The sequence below is a fragment of the Mustela putorius genome, unplaced genomic scaffold (assembly GCF_011764305.1).
Source record: "Mustela putorius furo isolate JIRA1106 unplaced genomic scaffold, ASM1176430v1.1 tig00003834_pilon_pilon_pilon, whole genome shotgun sequence".
NCBI classification, from domain to species: Eukaryota; Metazoa; Chordata; class Mammalia; order Carnivora; family Mustelidae; genus Mustela; species Mustela putorius.
In genome coordinates this window covers 47231234-47258807 of record NW_025421987.1, presented here as the reverse complement: position 1 = coordinate 47258807, position 27574 = coordinate 47231234, and the positions used below count along the sequence as shown (strand labels likewise).

The 27574-nt window shown below is 37.3% G+C and overlaps 1 protein-coding gene across 5 annotated transcripts in view; it reads left to right on the top strand.

Moving 5' to 3' along the window:
• The window catches only part of GK5 (glycerol kinase 5), an 81416-nt gene extending 54911 nt beyond the window's left edge, over positions 1–26505 (top strand). For 4 of the 5 annotated variants that reach the window (XM_045088465.1, XM_004754485.3, XM_013057269.2 and 1 more), the window contains 5 exons: positions 12567–12661; positions 18529–18632; positions 20118–20177; positions 20770–20903; positions 24437–26505. In XM_045088465.1, the coding sequence (XP_044944400.1) occupies positions 12567–12661; positions 18529–18632; positions 20118–20177; positions 20770–20903; positions 24437–24585 (542 nt within the window). In that variant the 3' untranslated portion in view covers positions 24586–26505. The remainder of the gene's footprint in view (positions 1–12566; positions 12662–18528; positions 18633–20117; positions 20178–20769; positions 20904–24436) is intronic. The other variant, XM_004754487.3, reaches the window with a different exon arrangement.
• Positions 26506–27574: the final 1069 nt, after the last annotated feature.

The following is a 27574-nucleotide window of genomic DNA, read 5'->3' as shown; positions in this document are numbered from 1 at the left end:
CATTTAATTCTTGCTTGAGTGCATCCAGTGCCTGATCTAGTATCATTTAGAGTCTTGCTGAGCAAGCATCCTGTTTTGCTTATTTTATATTGCAGTCCTAAGTAAATCCTACAAACCCCATGGTGAGCTTTGAGACTCTTTTTACCAGGAGGTCTGCTGTATGCTTGGTTAGAGCCTTTGTTTGCTACTGTATGTCAGTAGAGGTGGCTTCTAGGATAAAAGACTATGAGGGATGAAACCTTCAAGAAGCCCTTTTTGTTTGAGGTCCAGCCTTAACAATATCCTAATTACAAGGAGTCACTGGCAAATGGGAGAAGACTTGTCTCAGGAAATAAGAGCACCCGCAGGTGTATCATCCTGTCTAATCATAAAGAAAGTGGGGCCGTCCATTATCCCCATCTGGTACCCTCTGGCTTTTAAAGAGTGATCTTGTCATCCCAGCCACATAGAATTGGCCAAGGTGATAGGTGAGTTATACACTTACTCGGGAATCTGTCCCATTTCCCAGTTGTTCAAATAACCATATGTCCATGGGGTCCTGTTATTCCACAGAATAACAAGCAAGGAAATTGTCTATACATGAGCTATTATGGCAGTTTCTCTGGAGTTTACCTCAAGTTGTCTAGCTTAGGCCAACAATAGTCAAAGACAATCAGAACTAAAATTTAACATCAGCAAAGGTGTGTTATTGAAACATAATTTCTCTCTATAATAACCCTCATTCCCAGAGATAGCCAAAGAAGACTAACTTATTTTAAAACAGTTTTAACAAACAGCATAATTATTTACATAAGCTCAGCAAGAATGATCATATAGATCTTTTAGATTCTGCTTTTGTTGGAACTTTTTTTTTTTTAACATTTTATTTATTTATTTGACAGACAGAGATCACAAGTAGGCAGAGAGGCAGGCAGAGAGAGAGAGGAAGGGAAGCAGGCTCCCTGCTGAGCAGAGAGCCTGATGCGGGGCTCGATCCCAGGACCCTGGGATCATGACCTGAGCTGAAGGCAGAGGCTTTAACCAAGTGAGCTACCCAGGCACCCCTGTTGGAACTTTCATAAGGAATCTCTAGGTTGAACTTTTAGTTGCCTCTCCAGGCCAGATGCCAAGCCCAGTGCTTGCCCTCAGACATGCCTGCAATACTATAGATGTGGGTGGATTCCTCTTCACGAGGTCCCCAAAGTATCCTGTGGTTCCTGCGCCCTTCAGTGGAAGCGAACCCAGGTTTTGGCACCAAAACATTGCGGGAGAGCTAAGTTCTTGTCTCACAGAGTCAAGAAATGAATCTTACAGACAAAGGAGAGTGAGTAAAGCAATAGAAGTTTATTGAGTGAAAATAATGGAAGTTTATTAAGTGAAGATACAGAAAAAGCTCTCAAGAGTGAGAGGAGTCTGGACAGGGTTGCCCTCAATGATCCCTTTTTAAAGGGAGAGCTTTGTCCAGTCTGGAGAATCAGGAGGCTTCTTTTCAAGAATAATGTTAGCTGTTCCTGAAGGGATAATAAGAGTGGTTCCATAGGGAAGCCTGAATGGCTTAGTTGGTTAAGCATGGGACTCTTGATTGACTCAGTCCTGATCCCAGGGTTGCATTATCAAGCCTCACTTCAGGCTCTGTTTGCTGGAGATGCTGTGTGTGTGTGTCTCTCTCTCTCTCTCCCACTATGCCCCTCTCCCTGCTTGCTCTCTCTCTCTCAAATAAATAAAGCTTTAAAAAAAAAGGATGGTTGCATAGGTGAGATTGGCGGTTTAAGTTAGGGGGCAGTCCCAGCCAGGAGGAAGGAGGACTGGTGTGGGAGGTCCAAGCAGGGAGAAGCATGACCTATTTAAGGGACTTCAGGAATGCCCTGTTTCATCTCTGCAGTTGGGGCAGTTACCATCACTGCTGTCCTCCAGTAACACAGGTCAGGAGACATTTTTTCCCCTAGCAATATCACTCTTAATTGCTACATGTCACATCTGCTTGTTCCAGGCGATCCCCATAAGACTTCCCCATGCACATTTAAAATTACCCAGGACTCTTGTTTACTGGAAATATGGAAACTGATTCCTCTCTGGGTATCTTCCCAAGAGAGATAAAATATCCCTCATTAGAAGGGATGAGATAAATATTTTCTCATATATGAACTATTCGTAGGTGATGGTGAACACATACATGTTACTGCTGGTAAATGGGATCTTAGTTCATGGTCCTGCCTCCCTCCCTTCCTGCTGGGGGAGAGAAGGAGGAGGTAAAATCCAAATAGGATTCCTCAATAAAGAGGAACCCCCAGAATAAGGGGGTTCCTCTTTATTCCTGAAGCTAAAGAGGAGCCCAGCATGAACGACACCCTGAATTCTCAAGGAGACAGTGCAGACCCAGGGTGTGTAGAGGGCATGACCTCACTGTAACTGGTGAAGCTACTTGAGGCTGCTGAAGTCACTCTGAAAGTAGAATGACATGTACATAGTATAGAGAAAAAAGAACAATGAGCCAATATTCTGGTGCCTGGCTAAGATATTACTCATATTAAGTGGAAAAGAGACATTTCCTGGCCGTGCAGCTTATATTTTCTGAGGAAATTACCCAAGGAGATACTCCAACCAGAAAGAAATAGATAAAGATCTCAACATGAAGAAAGCAAAGTGTGTAAATAAGATGTTTTAAAAAAATTTTTTTTTAATTTTTTCCCCCCGCTGGTAGCAGCCCAGACTTTGTTCTATTTTTTTTTGAACTGTTCTTATACCAAATTCATAAAATATTTCTTACTGTAATGTAAAATCTTTATTTTTATACATTAAGAACATAGTTTTGAATATTTCTTTAAGAGACTGAAATTATCTTAAAACTAAAAATTATCTTAAAACTAAAAAGCCTAATTAAACTAGGCTTAAATATTTTATGTGCAACGTATGGTTCTATAAAAGAAAGTAATGTGGGGTGCCTGGGTGGCTCAGTCAGTTAAGCATTTGATTCTTGTTTTCTGCTCAGGTAATGTTCTCAGAGTTGTAAGATTAAGCCCTGCTTCAAGCCCCAAGTTGGACTCTGAGCTGTGCATGGAGCCTGCTTAAGATTCTCTCTCTCCCTCTCCCTCTGCCCCCCACCCCCTAAAAAAAAAAGAAAGTAATGTTTCTTTTAAAAGTTTCAAAATGGTATTCTTTTTTCCCCCCCTCCTTCCCATAAGTGATTTTAATTCCATGATGTGTAATTTATGGGGTTAAGTGCTGGTCAAGAATAGACAACAGAGTGTACATTTTTTTCAGTTCTTCATTCTTCTTTCTTTTCATTTATGTTTTCATTTCAAGTTTAATGAAATCCTTTTCCAAACACCACACACACACACACACACACACACACACACCATTTTCTCAGTGCCATACTTTGAAAAGCAATAGAGTAGAACATCTCAGCCTATTATATAATATGATTAGAAATAAATAGCAAAACAGCATTTAAATGCTACTTCACCACATGGAAATTTGAGATGTCTTTTCTTAAGTAGCATAGAGCCAAGGAAAACTTTGAAACATAATTTGATAGTTTCCAAAAAATACAGAAAATGACTATAATTCTGTAGAAATAGTACTTACAGGAGAATGAAGAATGCATATTAATAAGAGAAGAAGAGAAACAGGGGCACCTGGGTGGCTCAGTGAGTTAAAGCCTCTGCCTTTGGCTCAGGTCATGATCTCAGGATCCTGGGATCAAGCCCTATATCGAGCTCTCTGCTCAGCAGGGAGCCTGCTTCTTCCTCTCTCTCTCTCTGCCTGCCTCTCTGCCTACTTGTGATCTCTATCTGTCAAGTAAATAAATAAAATCTTTAAAAAAAAATAAGAAAAAGAAAAAGAATAAAAGCATAATAAACTTCCCAGCCAAAACATATAAGGACATACAAATTATAAAACTGAGAAATAATAAAAAGTAGAATTGATAAACTAAATCTCTTTTAAAAATACCCAAGAATTTTTTAATCTCTCTCTCTCTATATATATATATATACATACACACACACACACACATATGGTGTGTGTGTGTATCTGTGTGTGTGTGTGTGTATATATATATATATAATATAGAATCTATATATGTTTTTTCTTTTTATTTTCAAACAGTTTAAAACTTGTAAAAACAGCACAAAAACTTTTGTACACCCTTTATCCCAGATTTGCTATTTTTTTTTTTTAAAGATTTTATTTATTTATCTGTCAGAGAGAGAGCAAGCGAGAGCGAGCACAGGCAGACAGAGTGGAAGGCAGAGTCAGAGGGAGAAGCAGGCTCCCTGCGGAGCAAGGAGCCCGATGTGGGACTCGATCCCAGGACGCTGGGATCATGACCTGAGCCGAAGGCAGCTGCTTAACCAACTGAGCCACCCAGGCGTCCCAGATTTGCTATTTTTTTAAGATTTTATGTTTTTGAGTAATCTCTACACTCATAACGAGGCTTTAGAGTACAACCCCAAGACGAAAAGTTGCACGCTCTACTGACTGAACCCCCCAAGTTTGCAAATTTTTAACATTTTGTTATGATTGCTTTATCTACCTGCCTACCTACCATCCATACTTACATACCATCTTACATACTGCAGGATATAGATATATATCTACATAATTTTTTGAGCTTTTTAAGAACAGATTACATGTATCATGCTCCTTTCCCTGTAGTATTTCACTGTGTATTTCCTAAGAACAAGACTATTCTCTTACTTATCTGAAGTATGGTTATTAACTTGAGAAAAGTTGATGTTGGGTATAATAACTTTTAACAGATTTATAGTCCATATTCCAGTTTTGTCAGATGTCCCAGTAACATCCTTCATGGCAATTCTTCCCCAATATAAGAAGATCTAGTCTGTCATTGTTTATTGTATAATTTTCTTTAATTTGGAGCCACTTTCTCTGCTTGGTTTGTTTTTCATGCCATTGACATTTTTGAAAGACCTAGGCCAGTTATTTTCTAGAGTATCCTTCTGTTTGGGGTCTTGTGACTAGGTCCATGTTATGTAATTTTAGCTGAAGCCATCCATAAATGGGAACTGTCTCCTTCTTAGAATATATACCTGGAGATGCAGTGTCCATTAGTTCTATTTTGGTTCTGGTAAATTTTGTTCATGTACATAAGATGTTTTCCAATTTCTCTACTGTAGAATTACTGTTTTTCCTTTTGTAATAAATAATATGTGGGAGATACTTTGAAACTAGCAAGATGTCCCATTTCTCCTCAAAATTCTCCTATCCCCTAAATTTAGAATTCATTGATAATTCTCACCTGTATCACTCTTCACTCTGATGGTTGCAGAACGGTGTTTGCTAACTCCATTATCCCCTCCATGTTAATTAGCATTTTATTTTATACTGAAGAACTTTACGTTACCCCTTAAACTGTAAACTCATGGTTTCTTATTTCACTCAACTGTTTATAATTTTATAGTTCTTACTTATAGTCATGTTCATTTTGTCCCAGATTTAACCAGTACAAATCTCAAACTGTCTTCTGTGTCTTTTAAATGTCATATCTATCTTTTTCTTTTCTTTTCTTTTCTTTTTAACACTTTCTCATTTTCTCACAGAAGATGTTTTAAGTTCATCTTGTGTTTTTCCCACTCCTACCCAGGAATTAGCTACCTTCCCAATGAGCCCTAATTCTATGAATGGTAAATGGTATTTTAAGGTAATGATTGACAGGGGCACCTGGGTGGCTCAGTGGGGTAAAGCCTCTGCCTTTGACTCGGGTCATGATCCCAGAGTCCTGGGATCGAGCCCCACATCAGGCTCTCTGCTCCATGGGGAGCCTGCTTCCTCCTCTCTGCCTGCCTCTCTGCCTACTTGTGATCTCTGTCTGTCAAATAAATAAATAAAATCTTTAAAAAAAAAAATGATTGACATGGTGCCTAACTGGCTCAGTTGGTAGAGCATGTAACTTTTCATGTTAGGGTCATGAATTCAAGCCCCACATTCCATATGGAGCCTACTTTAAAAATAATGATAAAAATAAATAAAAATAAAAACTGATTAGCAGCAGATTTCAGCAGAGCTAGCAGTGTGCATGTGTTAAAAAATTTTTTTTTTTTTAAGATTTGATTTATTTATTTGAGAGGACTGGGAGGAGCAGAAGAAGAAGCACTAGCAGACTCCACACTGAGCTAGGAGCCTGACATGGGGCCCAGTCACATAAGCCCAAAATCATGACCTGAGCCAAAATCAAGAGCAAAGGCTTAACTGACTGAACCACCCAGGCACTCCAGGATGTGTTAAAAAATTTTTGAAATTACAGTGTACCTCCAGTTCCAGTTTTACTCCTAAGCATCTTTGGTTGGCCTTTTCTGTTCTACATTTTTACATCCCTTATTCCAAATCAAGAACCCTGGCTCCCAACATCATTAATATTAGGTATTCATTTGCTCAATCTTAAAATATACACAGAAGAGCTTCAGAATTACTAGTCCCATCCCACTACGACAAAAAATATTTGCTCAAGATCGTTTGCAGGTTTTTTCCTTTATGTAAAGGGTGTATGGTCAAAATACACTATTCAAAAGGTACTTCGATCAGTTCTTTTTTCCCTTCAGTGATTTTATTAATTTGAAATAGAATTGGGTTTATTTGTTTTCTGTTATCATTCAGTTTTAGTATTCCCCCTCTCTTAATCCTTTTTAAAGACATTATCAGGGGTGCCTGGGTGACTCAGTGGGTTAAAGGCTCTGCCTTTGGCTCAGGTCATGATCCCAGGGTCCTGCTCGGCAGAGAGCCTGCTTCCTCCTCTCTCTGCCTGCCTCTCTGCCTACTTGTGATCTCTGTCTGTCAAAAAAAAAAAAAAAAAAGACATTTTCAAGTTATTTTTAATGTGGAATTTTAGTTTGATTTCCAAAGTCAAAAAAGATATGCTCAGAGAAGTTGACTCTCTCACCTGTCCCTTCATTCTGTCTCCCTATATCTTGTAATCATTTCATTCATTTTTGGTTTATTCTTCTTATTTCTTTTTGCAAAAACATTTGGGATACATGCATGTTTTCTTATATTCCCTAATTTCTTACATAAAAGATAAGCTGTATATGCTTTTTCATAGTTTGCCATTTTCACTTAAAAGTATATCCTGAGAATTACTTCCTCTCAGATCATGGATATCTTTCTTCTTTTCACAGCTGTCCAGTATTCCACTGTATGTGTATATACAGTTTAGCCAGCCAATCACCTGTATTGGGGCACTTAAGTAATTTCCAATATTTTGCAAATACAAATAGGGCTGCAGTGAATAACTTCCAGCATATGCATTTTCTTATTGTTGGAGGTATGTCTTTATAGTAAGTTCCCAGAAGAGCGATTGCTACATCAAAGGATAAATACATTGTAATTGTTAGACATTGCCAAATTCCTCTCTGTAGGAATTGTGTCATGTTGCATTTCTGCCAGAAGTGTTGATACTGTTTCCCCATAGCTTCTTTCTTCATTGCATCTTTTACATCAACAAATGATCTGGTTGGATGAGTTGCAGAAGTTGGGGGCTGAACTAGAAGTCTTATGTATCATAAAGCTTTTGACATTTTGCACAGTATCATTCAAATAGCTCTCATATAAATGGATATTGGAATCCACAATATTGTATAAATGGTATCAGTCAAGGTTTCTTTTACTCAACATAATGCCTTTGAGATTCATCCATGTTTTTGTATCTTTTAATAGTTGATTCCATTGCATTATGTAGAAATTTCCTGTGTTACAGATATATCACAGTTTGTTCATTTGTTATCCAACTGAAGGATATGTGGGCTGTTGTATACAGTTGTGGGGCATTATAAACAAAGCCACTATATGAACATTCGTGTACAGGTTTTTGCATGAACATCAGATTTAATTTTAATTTTAAATTTTTTACAAAGATTGTTTGATTGATTGATTGATTGATTGGGGGGGAGGGAAGCACACTCCCCGCTGAGGACTCAATCCTGAGACTCCAGAACCATGCTCTGATGACCTGAACCGAAGACAGACACCTAACCAACTGATCCACACCCAGGTGCTCCAGATTTCATTTTTCTAGGATAAATACCAAGAGTGGGATTGATGGCTTATATAAACAAACAATGTTGTATGTCATTAAACATACACACAGGGGGCACCTGGGTGGCTCAGTTGGTTAAGCATCTGCCTTCAGCTCAGTTATGATCCCAGGGTTCTGGAATCAAGTCACACATTGGGCTCCCTGCTCAGCAAGGATACTACTGTCTGCCACTCCCCCTGCTTATGTTCTCTCCCCCTCTGACAGATAAATAAATAAAATCTTTAAAAAAAAATAAGGGGCACCTGAGTGGTTCAGTCAGTTAAGCCTTCAGCTCTGATCGTGATCCCAGGGTCCTGGGATCAAGTCCACATCCGCCTCTCTGCTCAGCCGGGAGCCTACTTCTCTCTCTCCCTCTGCTGCTCACTCTGCTTGTGCTCTCTCTCTCTGTCAAATAAATAAATAAAATATTTTTTTTAAAAAGTAAACATACACACAAATAAGTGTGAGTTTATCTTTGTAAAACATACAAAAACAAAAACCTGCCAAACCATTTTTGAGAGTGGCCATATCATTTCATGTTCTCACCAACAATGTGTGTGTGTTTATGTTGTTCCAGTTTTAGTATTGTCATTTTTAATTTTTTGTTTGGTTTTTAATTTTAGCCATTAGACTAAGTGTGCAGTGTTATCTTATTCTGTTTTTGTTTTTTTTTTTTAAAGACTTATTTATTTGACAGAGAGAAATCACAAGTAGTCAGAGAGGCAGCCAGAGAGAGAGAGAGAGGGAAGCAAGCTCCCTGCTGAGCAGAGAGCCCGATGCGGGACTCGATCCCAGGACCCTGAGATCATGACCTGAGCCGAAGGCAGCGGCTTAATCCACTGAGCCACCCAGGCGCCCCATCTTATTCTGTTTTTAATTTGCATTTCTCCAATGGTTAATGATATCAAAACACCTTTTCATGTGCTTTTTTTGCCATCTGTATATCTTCTTTGGTGAAGTATCTGTTTACATCTTTTGTGCAGTTTTTATTGGATTTTCTTACTGTGGAGTTTGAGAGTTCTTTTTTGGTTTTGAATGTAGGTCCTTTTTGGAATATATGATTTGCAAATATTTTCATCTAAATTGTAGCAATGTTTTCTTTTTTTAGCAATGTCCTTTGCAGAGTAAAAGTTTTTAATTTGTCCAAGTTTAATTTATAATTTTTTGTCCTGTGAATTATACTTTGGATATCATATTTAAGAACTCTTGGTCAAATCAGAGTCATACAGTTTTTCCTCCCAGGGTTTCTTCTAAAGGTTTTATAGTTTATGTTTTACATTTAGATATATAACAGTTTTGAATTAATTTTTGTATATGGTGTGAAGTTTAAGTCAAGATTCTTTTTTTGTTTTTCTGCATATAGATTAACATTTCTTTTATACTATGTTAACAACAAATTCTCTTAATTCTCCTTCGTCAGAGACTGACTTTATTTCTGAGGGATATTCTTACTGGGATATAGATTTCTAGGTTGAGGGGCACATGGGTGGCTCAATGGATTAAGTGTCTGCCTTCAGCTCAGGTCCTGATCTCGAGTCCTGGGATCGAGCCCCAGGTCCCAGGATCAAGCCCTAGGTCAGGCTCCTGGCTCATGGGGAAGTCTGCTTCTCCCTTTCCCTCTGCCCCTCCCCTCTCTGATGTTCTCTTGCACACTCTCTCCTTTCAAATAAATAAATTAAATTAAAAATAAATTCATTAATAAGATAGAATTCTAGGTTGACATTTTTTTTTTGTACTTAAAAAGATGTTCCACTGCCTTTAGACCTTTGTAGTTTTGATGAGAAACCTCCAGTCATTTGAATGTTTGTTTCCCAATATATAATCTGGTTGCTTTTAAGACTTATTCTTTGCCTTCAAGTTTTAATTTTCAGTTTTATTATTGTATGCCTGGCATCAGTTTCTTTGTGTTTATCCAGTTGCAATATTCTGAACTTCTTGAACCTATAGATTTATATCTTTCATCCACTATGGGATGTTTATAGTCATTGTTTTTCTTCAGATGGTTTTTCTGGACTGCATTCTTTATCTTTTTCTTCTGGGATTCAAATCACAGAAATGTTTGGCCATTTCTTATTGTCTCACAGATCCATGAAGTTCTGTTTTCATTCTCTCTCTCTGTCTCTTCACTGCCTTTCCTCTCTTGTTCAGGTAGAATGAAAAAAAATCCAAAAAAGCAAAATCCAGAGTATCAGCTCACCTTCTGTCCTATAGAATTCTGTCCTGAATCCTGTTCCTCAGACCAAAAAGAGTGTTCTTCTGAAGAAACTCTTCATATTTGCACCCAGGATACAGATCCAGGTATTAGGTTTTAGGCTGTCCCTGAGTCTAGGCCAGGAAATACCATAGAAAATAAAAACAGGAAACTCACCATTGGTTTGGTGTTAGAGTTCCCTGACCAGACTTATTCTTCTGAGTCCTCAGAAGGACTTCTGAGTCCTCTTGGACATTCTGTCCAAGATCCTTAGCTGTGTTCCATGGGTGAGACAAAGTGCTTACTCTCAAAGATTTTCCATCAGTAAGCTCATTTGAGAACAGTTTAAGTGGAAGATTATTTAGAGAAATTCTTTAAGCAAGTATGGAACAACCAGTGAAAAATGTAAATAAATTAAATTCCTTTCCCCCCCCATTTCTTTGCCTATTGCCAAAAACTTTTCTCAAACTAGCCATCTTGTATGTTTTCCAATTTTTGATTAAAAAAAAAAATATATATATATATATTTGGACATGATTTTTTAAAACATACAGTTTCATGGGCGCCTGGGTGGCTCAGTGGGTTATGCCACTGCTTTTGGCTCAGGTCATGGTCTCAAGGTCCTGGGATCAAGTTCTGCATTGGGCTCTCTGCTTAGTGGAGAGCCTGCTTCCCTCTCTCTCTCTGCCTGCCTCTCTGTCTACTTGTGATCTCTCTCTGTCAAATAAATAAATAAAATCCTTAATAAAACATACAGATTTCAAAACCATAATTTTTTTTAAAGATTTAATTTATTTGAGAGAGAGGAAAAGCATGCAAGTGGAGGGGGGGGAGGGAGAGGCGGAATGAGAGAACCTCAAGCAGATTTTGTGCTGAGTCTGGAGCCCAGAGCCTGATGCAGAGCTCCATCTCACAACCCTGAGATCATGATCTGAGCTGAAACCAAGGGTCAGACGCTTAACCAACTGAGCCACCCAGGTGCCCCTAAAACCAATGTTATTTTTTTTAATATTAGTTTTTGAAGTACTAGATATATTTTAATATGTTATGTGAACATTTTGACCAAACAAATGTGACTAATGGATCTGAGAATTCATTTTGAATAAAATTTATAGTTATTATTGAACACTCCTTATTAACTTGCATTTTAATGTAGGTGTTCCTTAACCTTCTTGTCTTTAATCAATTTTCCACTACAAGAATAACAAAACATACAATTAAATTAAGCTATTTTACTTAAGGCTGTACAAAGCCATCAATTTTTATGATGACTGATTTTTGACTTTATCATCTGATCTATGCTGTCTGTCCTACATGCTTATTCGAGTCACTTCACAAAGATATCCAAGTGGTCAATGAAAAGGATTTCAACTTCATTAGTTAATAGAGAACACAAAAATCAAACTGTCATGCAATACCACTAAAATAGCTAAAATGAAAAACATAGACAGTATCAATTATAGGCAAGAATGTGGTATAGCTGAAATTTTCTTACTGTTGTCAGGAGCCTTAATTTGGCAAACCACTTTGGAAAATGGTTTCGCAGTATCTTCTAAAACTAGTACTAAATGTGTAGACCTTAGGACTAGCAGTTCCATCCTTTCATATATATCACACAGAAACATATACATATGTTCACAAAAAGAATGTCTATGAGTGTTCAAAGATGTATGTTTCTTTATGTATATTTCTATATGTATGTTTCTATATGTATGTTATATACTTCAGTAGAAATAGTATACTAAAGTAATTAGATCTTGATTTTTTTTGTTTCTTCAAGATTGGCTATTAGTATATCTATTTATTGGTCACCCCTGAGGGAACGCATTAGATGGAGTAGTTTTTCAGTTGATTCAGTACTCGGATCTTTTCATCAGAGAACTAGAAATGGTGTTATCTTCAGGAGAATAATTGATTTTAATGCCAAAAAACACACAGAATTGATTTTTAAATAGCCCATATATTTTTATTTATCTATTTATTTGAGAGAGAGACAGACATAGAGCATGCATGCAGGGGGATGGGTGGTGGGTTACAGAGGGAGAGGGAGAGAGTATTTTAAGCATTCAATGGACTGAGCCACCCAGCTGTCTTGTAAACAGCCTAAATATTTTTAAAGGAAAAGGTAAGGTGTGCTCCATACAGAGCCCTTCTAAAATCTTCCACAGGTCCCTAAACCTGTGAAGTGTTGGAGCCCAGATAGTACTAGAGCAGATTGACCTTTCTGTTGACACTTTCACAGTGTACTCATAATAAATTTTGGATGCAGGTAAATACCAGTCATATAACATAATTCTGTTGTCATTTCCTAGCCCCTCTGTTTTGTTTTATGGGTTTTTAAATTATTTGTTTTTGTTTTTGCAGATCTTTTCACAGATGCTGCTGAGACTGAAAAAATGGCCAAAAGTTTAGAAGATTCTGAAGGAGTCTGTTTTGTTCCATCTTTTAGTGGATTGCAGGTATTTTTAAAAATTTTTAAAATTTTTTTTTTAGTCAGTGACGACGACAGACATTTCTATCCTCATACCCACACTCAAAATTATGTACCTGCCACTCCCTTACCTGAAAATTTGGGCACTGATCACTTTGAGGGTGAAGGCATGTTCTGGGGCTGAGGAGCTGTGACTTAGCAGGGATAAAAAAATACAGCACATTCAGCCTGGAGCTCCACCCATGTGGAAATGAGAAGTTGGCAGGTTTAGTATAGAACTTTTACATAAGACTTGGGATTACTTTATCATAACCAAAACTTGCCATTTCCCAGTAGGGAAAGATATACCTGTATATTGGCATTGTTTTACTTAGAGGAAGTATCCCATTGAAAATTAGAAAAATAATGTGAAGATTACATGTGTGCATGCCCACACACACACACACACACACACACGGGCATATTTTGCAATAACTTATGTTTCATTAATTTTTTTTTTAGTTTCATTAACTTTTTAAAAAAAATCAAAATTTCTTTTGGTTAACTGTTGTAATAGAGTATTGGTTACTTCGCCTAATCAAAAAGTGAACCCAGTAAAAGACTTGGCTTTGTAATATTTAACTTAGTATTTACTTGAAAGATCTGTGATATTGCCTTTGATTTTAGCATACTGTAATAAGATCTTTAAAAAACTTTTCAGGTATATTATTATGAACAAAATTCCATTTTTTGGAAATCTTATACTGGCCTTTTAATCCTCTTATAAATATGTTTCCTTTCAGAAAATAAAAATTTCTCTTACTTCTAGTCCATCCCATTCTCAGGCAATTAGTTTTTTAAAAAGCCCCAAATTTGAAAGTTTGGACAATATAATGTAGAAGCTGGTGAAAAAAGATTAGATCAGGGTGTTTCAAATCTCTAAAAATACCATATTTTGAATCTAAACTTTTAATGGTCATTAGTTTAATATCTGTAACAATTTCCTTCTATATACATTATCCTAAAGGACTGAAAGTTTATAAACTATGCAGTAGAGGTTGCACTGTGTCCTCTTTTAGGGTGATATGAGGAAACTAAATAGCATCCATCCTAGGACAGGGGGTGAAGAATATTTGTTTGGTTGAGGTTTCAGGAGGAAGCTTGAGATGAATAGCTGTCATCAGCCAAGGTAGGATTTAATTAGGCTACTGGGTATTCTTCCCTTTTTGAGAAATATGCTGGGGGACTTAATAGTGGCTTTATCTTGACACCTCTGTTTTTAACTTCTGCCTCAGTCCATCTGCCTGTAAAAATAATTTAAAATATATGATTAAAAAATACTGCTAAAGCCCAGAAGATTAGACAAACCTCTCACAGATAAAATTTTTAATTTCGTGTTAATAAAAAGTGTCCTTATTCTGCCATGACTGCTTCCTGGCAATATGTTGGGTTTGAGAGGAGCGGGGGAAGGCTGCAGACCAAGGATTTCCCAATGTAGCATTGAAACTCCTCAGTAGAAACCAAAAATTAATTCAAGTTAATTCAAACAACAGTAGTGTATTGATACTAAACTGTTTGGAAAGTAGGAGAGAGATCACTGACAAGCAGCCTATGTCAACAGCTAAAGAAAATGAGGGATGGGGGGCGCCTGGGTGGCTCAGTGGGTTAAGCCGCTGCCTTCGGCTCAGGTCATGATCTCGGGGTCCTGGGATCGAGTCCCGCATCGGGCTCTCTGCTCAGCAGGAGCCTGCTTCCTCCTCTCCTTCTCTCTGCCTGCCTCTCTGCCTACTCGTGGTCTCTCTCTGTCAAATAAATAAATAATCTTTGAAAAAAAAAAAAGAAAATGAGGGATGGGGAAATGGAGGGAAGGGTCAAGTATCTGCCATACTGCCTTTAATTTTAGAATATTGTTATACCATAGATAACAGGGGGTGAGATATTAAAAAATCACCATAGCCTTAATTTCTCCAGGGGCTCTGTTGAGAAAGGGGTTTGGGGGGCACTTTGAGGAAAGCGGTACGTCCAGGACAGCCACTTCTGGGAATGGCAAGGGGTGAGCTAGAGCATGGGGGCCATAACCCTGGGGTGACATCAGTTGGTGCAGCCATTGTGGCTTCACTCTTCAGAGCTTATGGTTTGTCGGGGGAGACACTAATGGAGAGTATCTTTGACAGGCATCAGAGGCAGGAATCAGTGGCTAGCTGCCTAACTTGAAAGTTACTATGGTGGTGGCAGTGGTAGGATGGACAGGACTGTGGACCAAGGGCTGGTCTTCAGAGGCTGAGGAGTCATGCTCCAATGAGGTTTCTTAGGTTTGCAGGGAACCGGCTCGCACTGGTGGTTCACTGATACTGGAAAGGAGTCAGCAACTGACTTTGCAGTTCTTAATGTTCTTTGTGGTTTCTTCTCTGTGGGTCCCCTTTTCTCATTACCAGCTCTGCTCTGTATTCTTTCTTCCTCCTAACTTCTGCTTAATTGTCATTTTCCTCACACTCTCTGTTTCTCCATTATTTGGAAATACACACAACGTTCTAACACTTTGTGCCTTTTAGCTTCAGTTCCCCCTGTTGATGGTCTTTTTCTGAGATGGTCTTTTCTGGGAAATCTGAGACTCTGACTGGAGCACCTGGTCTTCTCAAGCTTTACACAGATTCTAAGTTAGTCCTGCTCAGTCCCCATAGTTGTGACACTGGCAGTGGAACTAGGGCTTGGAACATGGCTGCTGTAGACAACAAGGTCTGTGGATTCAAGCACTTCCTTCAGAAAGAGATGTGGCCAGCAAGTACTGGGAATGCCATCTCTGGTCTTGTGAGTGACTGGGATCTCTGCATCATGGAAAGGTGAAGGGAGGTAAAACATGAAGTTGATGTGGTCCTAAGCAAACATGGGGGAAGGGAAGTGTCTCCTCTAACAGTAGATGCATAGTGGCCTAGGGTGACCATGGGAAGTAGTTGTGTTTTTCTAGGACCCGTGATCTGGAAGCTTGAAGGTCCTCCCGTGGATAGCCACCACTGAAGCTGTTTGCCTAGCACAGAGCTGGTCATGTTATAGCAACCACAGAATGAGTAGAGAGAACTTCTCAGAGTTGGTTACAGGTTAGGAGAATTTATTTACAATAGAAAGAAGGATTGATTCAGAAGGCACAGAAAGGGTTATGAAGAAAGTCAGTAGTGGGAAGGGTTTTAGTAAGAAATAATAGTAATATAAAATTATAGCAAATTCTTTTCAGGCACTGTTCTAAATGTCATGTGTTATCTCATTTAATCCTCAGTAACTCCATAAGGCAGAAGATGCTCTTATCATCCCGTTCCAAAGATGGGAAAACTGAAGTAGAGCTGTTAAATCACTTGTATGGTCTCACACAGCTAGTGAGTGGCAGAGCTGGTTTCAGGACCCAGATGTTCTGATTCCAGAGTCTAGGTTCTTAACCACTCTGCTGTTCTGGTTCATGATAGAGTATAAAAAGTGACATTGGGAATACATAGTAGGTGCCACAGGAGTTTGTGTTTAAGTTCACAGTTGACAAAGGGCAAGAGGCGTTAACCATCCTGCAAGGCCTCAGCATATTAGGGTAAGATCCTAGTGGTAACAAGAGCCTGTGGTGGCAGGCAGTCTGTTCCTTGGGCAGGAGTCAGCTAGGTTAGCTTTGGCTTCCAAACAAAACTTTACGGAGTCCTGCTGTTCCTGTTTGGTTGATGGTCTGGGAGGCTTACTCAATGGGATTGACAGTGACAGATTAGAAATGTGGCTGGAGGCTCTGTCCTGGCAAGGTGTGACCAGGCCCAAAGGACTTTGTCATGTTTTTCCTACCATATCATCCCAAAGACAGACTCACTTGGACTAACTAATACAGGGGAACTGTAATGAAAAGGACTTTTTGGGTCTCTATGGAATTTATTACCCTTCAGATTCACCTATTACTAATTGATTATAAATTTATGTGCTTACCAATTTTACAAAAGTGATTTCAGGCCAGTCATACCAGGACTTTATGTGGTATATTAAAAGAAAATGTTTTTACACAGAAAATACATAGCACACTGCTAGGGACTCATTGAACTAGCTAAATCTGACCTCTCTTTGTTTTACAGTATTGTATCACCTGATAGAAGCCAGCGTGACTGTATAAATAAGCTTTTACTGAGTGAATCACCAAAACACGTTAATAAATTTGAAAAATAATCAGGATAAAATCACAATAGGAGGAAAATCACGGCTACAGGAAGGATAAGATGTAATGTGGAATTTCTTCAATTAAGTAATGAGGAAGAGTATTGTTTGTTCATTAATTGAACAAATATGTGAGGATGCCCTGTGGGGGCCAGATGCAGTGCAAGGCCCTGGAAACTTATAGGAATGAGTTTCTGCAGGGAAGACAGACTTTTAACAAATGTTCACACAAGTATACATGATTGTAAATATATGATATGATGTGAAGCTCTAGGGTTCCATAAAAGCGGTGATGGAGGGGGCACCTGAGTGGCTCAGTCAGTTTAGCATCTGCCTTGGGCTCAGGTTGGGCTCAAACTCTACATTGGGCTCCCTGCTCAGCAGGGAGTCTGGGGCTCCCTCTCCTTCTGCTGCTCCCCCTGCTTGTGCTCTCTTTCTCTCTGTGTCAAATAAATAAATACAATTTTGAAAACAAAAATAAAAACGACGATAGAGGCTTGGTCTTGTCTCTGGGATCAGAAGTTTTGCCAGAGGAATCTGAGCCAAGATCTGGAAGGGGAGTAGGATTAACCAGGAAAAGTGGTGGTGGAAAGTTTTCCAGTTATTGAGATGATATCTCAAGGCCCTGAAGCTAGAAGGCATTTTTCTTGGGGATCATCATTTCCTGATAGCACTAATACTTCCCTCCGTTACGACCCCATATCTTAACATTGAAACCATTCTTCTGTGTCTTTCCATGTGAGATTATAAACTCTGGCAGGGGTCTTTGCTCTTCATCTTTGTGTCCCAGAATTGTCTTGCATTTCTGGGGATGCAAAGATGAAAACAAACTTCATCCTACAGATACAGAATTCCAGCTCAAGACTTCGGCTCTTTTAAAGACAGAAGTTAGGCCAAGTCATTTCTCCTATGAGGCAATAAGACTATAAGCTAAGAAATAAAAGAGTTTAGTTTGAATGTCTGACAGCATACCAGGTGTAAGTTATGACACTGGAAAACACATATTCTGCATTAATAGTTTTTTAATCTTAAGACTAATGTATATTTTTAAAAAAACACTCTACAAAAACGATTCTGGTGTAAAAACTTTACAGATGGAGAAAAGGGGAAATACTAGGATTGCTTTTCATTTCTTCTTATAGAGCTAGATATTCAATAGTTTGTTACTCTGAAAAAAAATGATTAATAATTTGTTACTCTGCCTCAGTCCCTTCACTTCGTATGAGTTCAGACAGAAGGTTTAGCTAAGTCCAGTACCTATGACTCAGCCCTGCTTAGGTCCTATTAAAGAGTTATCGTAATAGTTCACTTACTATGGGGCTGTCATTTATTTTAAAACTTCTTAACTCCAAGCATTCTTTTTTCTACCATGGCTTTTTTTTTTTTGCATACTATGTCTTCAAGACTATAGATATAATTTAGAACAATAATAAAAATTCTTCCCAGTGGAGATTCAACATGGTTTTGGGGGGGCTAGGAACAGAATAAATGAAACAAGATGGGATAGGAGGGTGGACAAACCATAAGAGACTCTTAATCTTACAAAACAAACTGAGGGTTGCTGGTGGGGAAAAGGGGAGAGGGTGATGAGGTTATGGACATTGGGGAGGGTATATGCTATGGTGAGTGCTGTGAAGTGTGTAAACCTGGCAATTCACAGACCTGTACCCCTGGGGCTAATAACACATTATATGTTTATAAAAAAATAAAAAATTAAAAAAAAATTCTTCCTATCTCTTTCTTTAGGCTCCACTAAATGATCCCTGTGCATGTGCCTCTTTTATGGGCTTGAAGCCTTCCACCAATAAATACCATCTCGTACGAGCAATATTGGAGTCCATAGCTTTCAGGTACCAAAACCTGCCCTAAACTCTCCCTTCCTCATATACCAAATGGAAATGGTATTTCCATTTCCTTCTGTTAATTTCTGCTAAACTAAATTATGAAATTTCTTAATTTTAACTTTTTATACTTTAAAGTCATACTGCTTATGACATAATCTGCTCCTATTGCTTCATTGCTGTAACATCTTTTTTTTTTAGATGCAATAGAACCAGTACCATTTAGATTTGATATTTGAAAATAGAGGATTTTTAAAAATGCAGTTGGCTCTTGAACACCATGGGTTTGAACTGTGCAAATCCACTTAAACATGTGAATTTTTTCAGTAAACACGGTACAGGACTATAAATGTATTTTCTCTTCCTTATGATTTTTTTAATAACATTTTCATTTTCCTAGCTTATTTTATTGAAGAATACAGTATATAACACATATAACATACAAAATATGTATCAATTGACTGTTATCAGTAAGGCTTCCTGCCAAAAGTACGCTATTAGTAAAGTTTTAGGGGAATCAGAATTTACACATGGATTTTTGATTTTGTGGTGGGTTAATATCCCTAATCCCTGTGTTATTCAAGGGTCAACTGTATCTAATTTCTTAAGCATAAAAGATTTAAAATTTGGGCTTTCAGAGAATAGAATTTAATTAGAATCATTAGAATTCTCCTTTATCAATAAGGATAGATTTTTTTTTTTAAAGATTCCATTTATTTATTTGACAGAGAGAGATCACAAGTAGGCAGAGAGGCAGGCAGAGAGGAGGAAGCAGGCACCCTGCTGAGCAGAGAGCCCGATGTGGGACTCGATCCCAGGACCCTGAGACCATTACCTGAGCTGAAGGCAGAGGCTTAACCCACTGAGCCACCCAGGCGCCCCAAGGATAGATTTTTCTATCCTTATTGATAAAGGAGAATTCTAATGATTCTAATTAATAATGCTTCCATTATACTCAAAGATTGAATCACCAAAATTACTTTTTTTGTATCTTTCCCTATGGTCTTTTCATTATGACACAGTTGTAGTTTATTAAAGTTAAGAATCTGGCTGTCATAAATATGGAACATTTGGAACATTTAAAATAAAAATGTCTGTGATTACAAAGTGATTATTTTTATAGTTGATGAATTCTATTAGATGTTATATATGTCATATTATCCTAATTGCTGTCTAATAAATGAGTGCTTGCTTTAAATTTTTATTTGTAGTAAGGACAATAGATTAAATTTATTTCTAAATGAAAAATAACCTCCCTTTTCTCAACGTGAAAGCACTAGGCCCCGAACCTCTTGCTTGTTTGAGCATTTATTATCAACTTCCAGTTAGCATAATATTTTTGAATATTAATATGTTGGTTTAATGTTTTCTTTTGCATATTTTATAAATGCCACATAAATAAGACCAAAGTTTTTATTTTTCTAGATTAGAAAAAGATAGAGAATTATCATGCTATGAATGTTCCCTAAATAGTTATCTTGATTTTTTTACTAGAAACAAACAGTTGTATGAGCTGATGCAGAAAGAGATCCATATCCCTGTGACAAAAGTCCGGTATGTAAACTTTGTTTTCAATAGATTTAATTAGAAATTGGAAGTGAATAGTAATTGCTATTAGTATTTTCGTCATTATGATTATTCAGGATTTCAAAAAAAATTATGCCTAGTTCCTTTGCAACAAAATTCTTGGTCATAGGAATTTGGAAAGAAAAGAATTTGGATTTATAGAGAACATAACACAATATAGAATTTAGGAAGATCCTAATCCACGTATGTATATTATAAACATCTTTAAAATCTCCTTTTTGTATGTGTGGCTATCCTTTTGGCATGGAAACATCAAATTTTCTTTGCTGGTATGTCCAAATGAATTTTTACATTGGCTTAGTTTATTTGGCCTAATTTGAGCTAGTCTTAACAAACAGGGTGGGTGGGAAGATTGATGTTAGGAATAAGGAAAAGTGTTTGAAGATTGCCTGGTGAGTACCTTAACTTCGGATCAATGTGGAATGATACAGTTTTGGAATTAAAAGTTGAACTTACAATATCAAGAATAAAAAAAAAATATGTGGCCCTTTTAAAAAAAAAATGAATGTTTCTATGCTTCTGTTGGAATAATTTATCTCAAATATCTTGGTCCCCACAGGGCAGATGGAGGAGTTTGTAGGAACAATTTTGTTATGCAGATGACTTCAGACCTGATTAATGCTAATATAGAGAGACCCGTCAACATAGACATGTCCTGCCTTGGTGCAGCTTTTCTGGCTGGCCTTGCTGTTGGTATGTGTGGATTTTATAAAAGCGAGAGCTGTCTTGGAAGCTGTTTCTTGCCAATAGCATTTCTCTTCCCAAATCACAGAATTATAGAGAGGCTCTGGAAAACCCTGGTGTTCATTAAGCTCCATACACATATGCACATAACTCACAGAATACTCCTTTGACCTCCTCCGTGGGTAGGTTTTCTTCCTCTCCCTCCCTCCTTCCTTCACACCTTCAGTCAGAATTATGAGGCAAGGAGAATTCATTTTCAACTGCTCTGTCTTCAGCGGAGGAAAGGTCTCTGGGTAAACTTCCAGAGCAGATAGGCTTTTCTTTGGCATTAGAAACTATTCCATTCTTTTGCTTATTGAAAATATGTTGAGTACCTGCTACATGACAGTCACTGCTGGGAATAGAGTTTAAAAGGCATAGTCCCTGCTATGGGAGTCTCTAGTTACAGTCAGGCAAGTCAGCCAGTTATTAGACTTGTGTGATAAACCCCTTGGACAGCCATAGCTTTAAGCAAGTGGTGCAGGCTTCCCAGAGGAGGTTCAGTTTTGAAGGAGTCAGCAGGCAGCCAGAAGAGGCAGTAAGGAGCCACAAGAGATGAGTGGTCCAATAAAGAAAGCAGCCTGTGCAAATGTCCCAGCCCATTACAGTAAGTGCTAATAGAGGAAAAGCAAGAGGAAAGGCTGGAGAGAAACAGAGGTCCAATTGTGGTAGACTCCTCATACAGGAGTTTGAACTTAATTGTGAAGGCACTGGAGAGCCACCGTAGAATTTTAAGCAGGGGAGGGACATGGATAGATCTATATTTGAACAGACCACTTTGGCAATTAGTGTGACGATTATTTGGGAGGATGAAGAATAGACTCAGGGAAGCCAAGTAGAGGGTTCCCTAGGAAGCAGGATGCTGACTTGGGACACTGGAATATTTAGTACATTCCTGTGTGGAAGGGAAAGAGTGTTTGTACAAAACAGAATATTTTGTAGTTAAGAGCTTTAGGCAAATATTTAATATATTAAAGTTACAAATGTAAAAAGTTTGAAATCTTGGTAAGTTCAACTTTAACTTTATTCTAGTAAAAATCTGTTAACTTTGAATAAAATTGAAACAGTCACTTTCATTTGCTCATTGATTAATGTGTGGTTAATTAAAGTTGAAGAAAAGAACTTTCCCTTGAATAATATTTCCATTTACAAATTCAGTTAAATTCTTTTGTATATTTCAACTAATACAAATTTAATACAATTGACTTTCTTTTTAATAATTTCATATGCCTAACTAAGCAAACTTAGAAGTGTAACAAAATCTTCTCCTGCACTTAAATAAATTTTAAATCTTGCAAAATGAATAAATTATGCTTATATTTACAGTAAATTAAATGCTCATAAACATTCTGATATTATTTATAAGGTAAATAAAATCTTTCTGTGCCTTTTCACCTTATAAGACTAAAAATATATCAGATTCTCTTGAACATTTTAATTATTTTAGATAACACTTACAGATTATTCTTTTTTTATGATTTTATTTATTTATTTGGTAGAGAGAACAAGAAAGCTCAAGCAGGGGGAGCAGCAGAGAAGAAGCAGTCTCCTCATGGAGGAAGGAACCTGATGCTTAATCCCAGGACCCTGCGATCATGACCTGAGCCAAAGGCCGATGCTTTACTGACTGAGCCACTCAGGCATCCCCACATACAGATTACTCTTTTTTTTTTTTTTAAATTTTGGGCTTTTTTTTTTTTTTAAAGATGTTATTTATTTATTTGATAGAGATCACAAGTAGGCAGAGAGGCAGGCAGAGAGAGAGGAGGAGGAAGCAGGCTCCCTGCTGAGCAGAGAGCCCGATGTGGGGCTCGATTCCAAGACCCTGAGATCATGACCTGAGCCGAAGGCAGAGGCTTAACCCTCTGAGCCATCCACGTAATCATACAGATTATTCTTAAACATAACGTCGTGGCAGGACATCTGGGTGGATCCGTCGGTTAGGCATCTGCTTCCTGATTGGGTCATGATCCTGATTCTGGGGTCGAGTCCTATGTTGGGCTCCTTGCTTGTTAAGGAGCCTGCTTCTCCCTCTGCCTGCCTCTCCTACTGCTTGTGCTCTCTCTCTGACAAATAAATAAACAGATAAAAAAAACAAATAAATAAAATCAGCCTTTAAAAAAAATAACATAGTGGCTTGAGCTTTAGCTGTTTCATTGTATCTATACTATACTTAATTTCAAACCCTTCCTATACAGAGACTTCACTAACTACAGGGAATAGTTTTATCGTCTCAGAAAAGCTGAGATTTCTGGTTGGATTGCTTCTCTTTCAAGAATCTGAGACTTGAAGGCTATGCACATCCTCTCTATTTTCAAAATTCACCCATGAGATGACTCTATTTGATACATACTTAATAAAAGTACTTTAAAAAATATGTATGTCATGGGGCACCTGGGTGGCTCAGTGGATTAAGCATCTGACTCTTGATGTCGGTTCACGTCATGATTTCAGGGATGTGAGTGAGCCCTGTATTGGGCTCCATGCTCAGTGCAGAGTGCTTGAGATTTTCTCTCTCCTTCTCCCTCTGCCTCTCCCCCAGATCACACGCTAAAGGAAGGAAGGAAGGAAGGAAGGAAATCTTTAAAAAAATACATATGCCTTGGAGAGTAAATAATTAATTCTGGAAATAAGGATTTTAAGAACATGCTTGTTTTCATGACTAGACTTATCTAACTTTAGTATACTAATAAAAACTATTTTTAGTCTTTTAGTAACTTCTATAAATTAATATCTTTAAATATAGATAAATCTAAAAGGCTGACTTTGTCAGTTAGAAAGAATGTGTCCTGACAGAAAATATGAGAGGAAAGAATTTTGTGTCTGCTTTATTGATAAGAGAAAATATTCCTCAAGAAGACTTGTCAACTCTATTAGTACTTCAGAGTAAGTGAAATACACCAGGTTAATTAATAAGACACCTCAGCCATTTCAGATTACTTACGGTCATAGATATAAAAGTGTGTTCTTGCTGCTTTTTATTATAAATCACATGCTCCTCTTTATGAAGAACAATATATGCCAGGACAATATTATCAGGAAGTGGGATTTAAGTAACTTGTATGAAATAAAATAGTTTGAAAAAGAAACTACATTCAGTCCCAACTTTGAATTTATGCATATCCCAGAGAGTTGCCTCTTACCTCAAGATATATGACAAAAATCCTAATTTATCTTTTTTTAGTTATGTAAAAGGAAAATATACAATTTCTTACTTGGAAGAAATTACTTTTCTTAGCAAGTCATGAAATTAAATGATGATAGGGTGAGGTTGGTCTGCCATACAGAAATAAAGCTGATAGAAACAAAATGATTTTAAAATCCTGGTGGACTTATTCCCAGGGATAGTCAATCTAACAAAATTCAAAAGCAGCAAAAATATTTTAAATTGTGTTTTAAAACAATAGTTGTTTACCTGTGCACCAGTTTGCATAGGTTTGTGGATAAACTTTATGGACTCCTTATTTGACTTAAAATTTGAGAGTGATTTTTTCTATTCATAGGGTTTTGGGCTGACAAGGAGGAACTGAAGAAACTGAGGCAAAGTGAAGTTGTTTTCAAGCCGCAGAAGAAATGGCAAGAATATGAAATGAGCATGGAAAACTGGGTCAAAGCAGTGAAGCGTTCCATGAATTGGTATAACAAGATGTAGCACTAAGTGGAATGACTGAAACCATATACAGCTGGTTGATACGACACGCAGATGAGACACAGCTCAGGGATGATAACCAATACAACAATGACTGAGACTTCAGATGAGCTTTGTAATCTGCTTTTTTGAATACAAAACAAAACAAAAAAATCCCTCATTTAGATTTTTAAATCTAAACCTTGATAAGACTGTAAGGCAACAGTACCTCAAAACTTTCTATCTTCTGTTTTGTAGCAGATTCCAAATGCCGTTAGCCATTTCCAACCATATTTTGACAGCTGTGGATCCTTCTCCTTTTTATACTGGGTCAAGAATACATATGAACATAATTGTTTACTATCTGAGTTGATAGTTCTGGGTCAAGCACCATTCGTATTTTGTTCCAAAATTAAGTGACAAATGTTCCTTTAATTCTTTAAAATTAAATGGGCTATATGAAGTTCCCATAGCTAGGAAGAAAGAATAACTGAGGAAATGGGAGTTTTGAAACATTAATATTTTATATTTAAAGTCAAAATTGTTCAATACTGTATCCAGATAATGAGCTCAAAATGCCCCTCTCAGATAGGCTTATTTGTTAATCAGCTTTTTCCTTTATTGGGCTTAAAGACACTGCCTTAATTTTTCCTTGTTTAACCAAAATCTAAGCATTCTTTTTGTATTGAAAAAATAACTTTAGTGAATTATACTACAAAGGGTAATGATTCATAAGGGACAAGAAAATATTTTCTTCCTCAAATAGGATTTATATTCAGAAACTTCTGGCTAAAGTGTAACTCTTTTTTTTTTTTTTTTTACAAAATGCAGATACTGGATATAAATCTTGCTTTTCTCTTTCTATTCTTTATCTTTGTCGTTGAGATGCTTGCATAAATGTCTTTTGCTTTTATTAAGTGCCTAAATGACAGAGCTTAATTTGAAGAAAGTGCCCTAACTCATTGGTGATATAAGAATTGCCTCCACTGGGGTATTTTACTTATCCAGGTATCTTTTATTTTTGTTCAATCTGCTCATCTCTGTGAGACAGGAGCAGTGGTTAGCTGACAGAGTTAATGGAGGTGTATTCATGCAAATGATTGCCCGACAGTTCCTGGGCCAGAGCTCCATAGAGAGGATAGTTCCACATTCTCATTGGAATTGATAGAAACAATTGTAAAAGAATCAAGAGTTAGTGAGTAGCTTTGGGCTGGTGTAAAATTGTCCTGTGGCAGTTGACTACTGTCCAACTTGTTCTCAGGTTATTTGGCCCTCCCTCCACTGGGGCTAGGTTCCATTTTGATTTGTAGCAATAATGAATATATTTCCCTCTTGGACAGGCTTTATCACATAAAGATCTACTGTTATAGAGCTGGTTGTTAAATACTAATGTAATTTTAAAAGTGTCTATTATAGGGAATTTTGCTGTTGCCATCATATAGGTCCATTTCAGTGACAGATAGAATAGAACTAGAGGTCACACTGCATTCCTGCAAATTCCATTTCAGTGAACTTTGTCTTCTTGTGTTAACATTTTTGATGGAATCATAATAGCCAATACATAGTATGATTAACTCCATTAATTAAGATATGGAAATATTTTTTGAAGTGGAGGTATTTTGTTTACTGTAATAAGCCAGATTCCATTAATTAGATAATATTCTTCTTTTTATTCTTTTCATTTTTCTTATGTCCCTTTTACAGAGCTTAATGACCAATTATAGGCCCTTTTATCAAAATCAGATCACATACAAGCTGTTCCGTTGTTTGACTACTTCTTACAGATTCTGCTTCTCAGTGGGCATGATTTCATAGGAAAGAATTATCTCTTTGTATTAGGATATACTGAATTGTAATATTATTAATACTTAAAATTTGGTAGTTCATTTCTTTTTCACATTTTTCTTTCTTATCAACCACAAAATAAAGGATTAATACCTTTTAGATAATGTGAAAAAGTAACTGTGAACATGTCTTATCAGAATCGAGCATCTCCTCAAAAATTAGTGGCTAATTTTTTCTTTTGTTAGTCTAGAATTAATTTTTTTTTCTTTTTTTTACTACTTCTGGCTGTTTTTAGTGACACAGTTTAGTAAATTTTTTGCCAGATTTGACCTAAATCAGAAACTGCCCACATTAGCTTTTGTGGTTATAGAAACAGTTGATATTCAAAATCAGTTGAGCAAAAAGGTTTATCATTTCCATCTCCCAAGTTAATTTTCATTTATATGCTAATATTTGCTGTTTGAAAAAATTTGTGCTAAGATTTCTCGGCATGTTTTATTTTCCCATTATGGATCTATCAGATATTTTTAGGAGGTTTGTGGCTATCTTATCAAGGAGGAAAATGCTTATTAATTGCTTTCGTACCTAGACTTAATGATTTTTAATTTTTTTTATATCCCACCATAATAGGGTTTCGCAGTGTTAGCATTATTGACTTTTGGGCAGGTAATTCTTCATCTTGGGATGTTGTATTGTGCATTATAAGGTATTTGGCAGCTCTGCCTGCTAAGGAGTAGCATCCCCCAGTTGCTGTGGTCAAAAATGTCTCCTAGCACTGCTGAATGACCCCCAGGAGGCAGTATCACCCCCGATGGAGAACCACTAATATAGACTATTAGAAGAAAATTGAAGACTCAGCAAATGGAGTGTGTCTCTGATGCTCCTTTTCTCTCTGCCTCATTTTACTTTAGGAAATGGTTGTTAGCAAAAAGAGCTGGTTGTTATCTTAAATAGGGTTTCTACATTACCGGTTAGTGAGGCAAAAAAAAAAAGAAAAAAGAAAAGAAAAATTTTATGTTGTAATTTTCTTCTGCTATTTTTACCCACTCGCCCCCATCCCCATGCCTGCATCCTCTGTGGTTTAATAATTGGGCTTATGACTTAAGTATAGGATTAATACATTCTGCAGAGCATCTTGATTTGATCTGCCTTTTTGCTTCCTTTTCACCTCTGAACAAAAGAGACGATCACTCAGTTCTTATCTGTGTCTGTGCAAGCTTCCTATCAA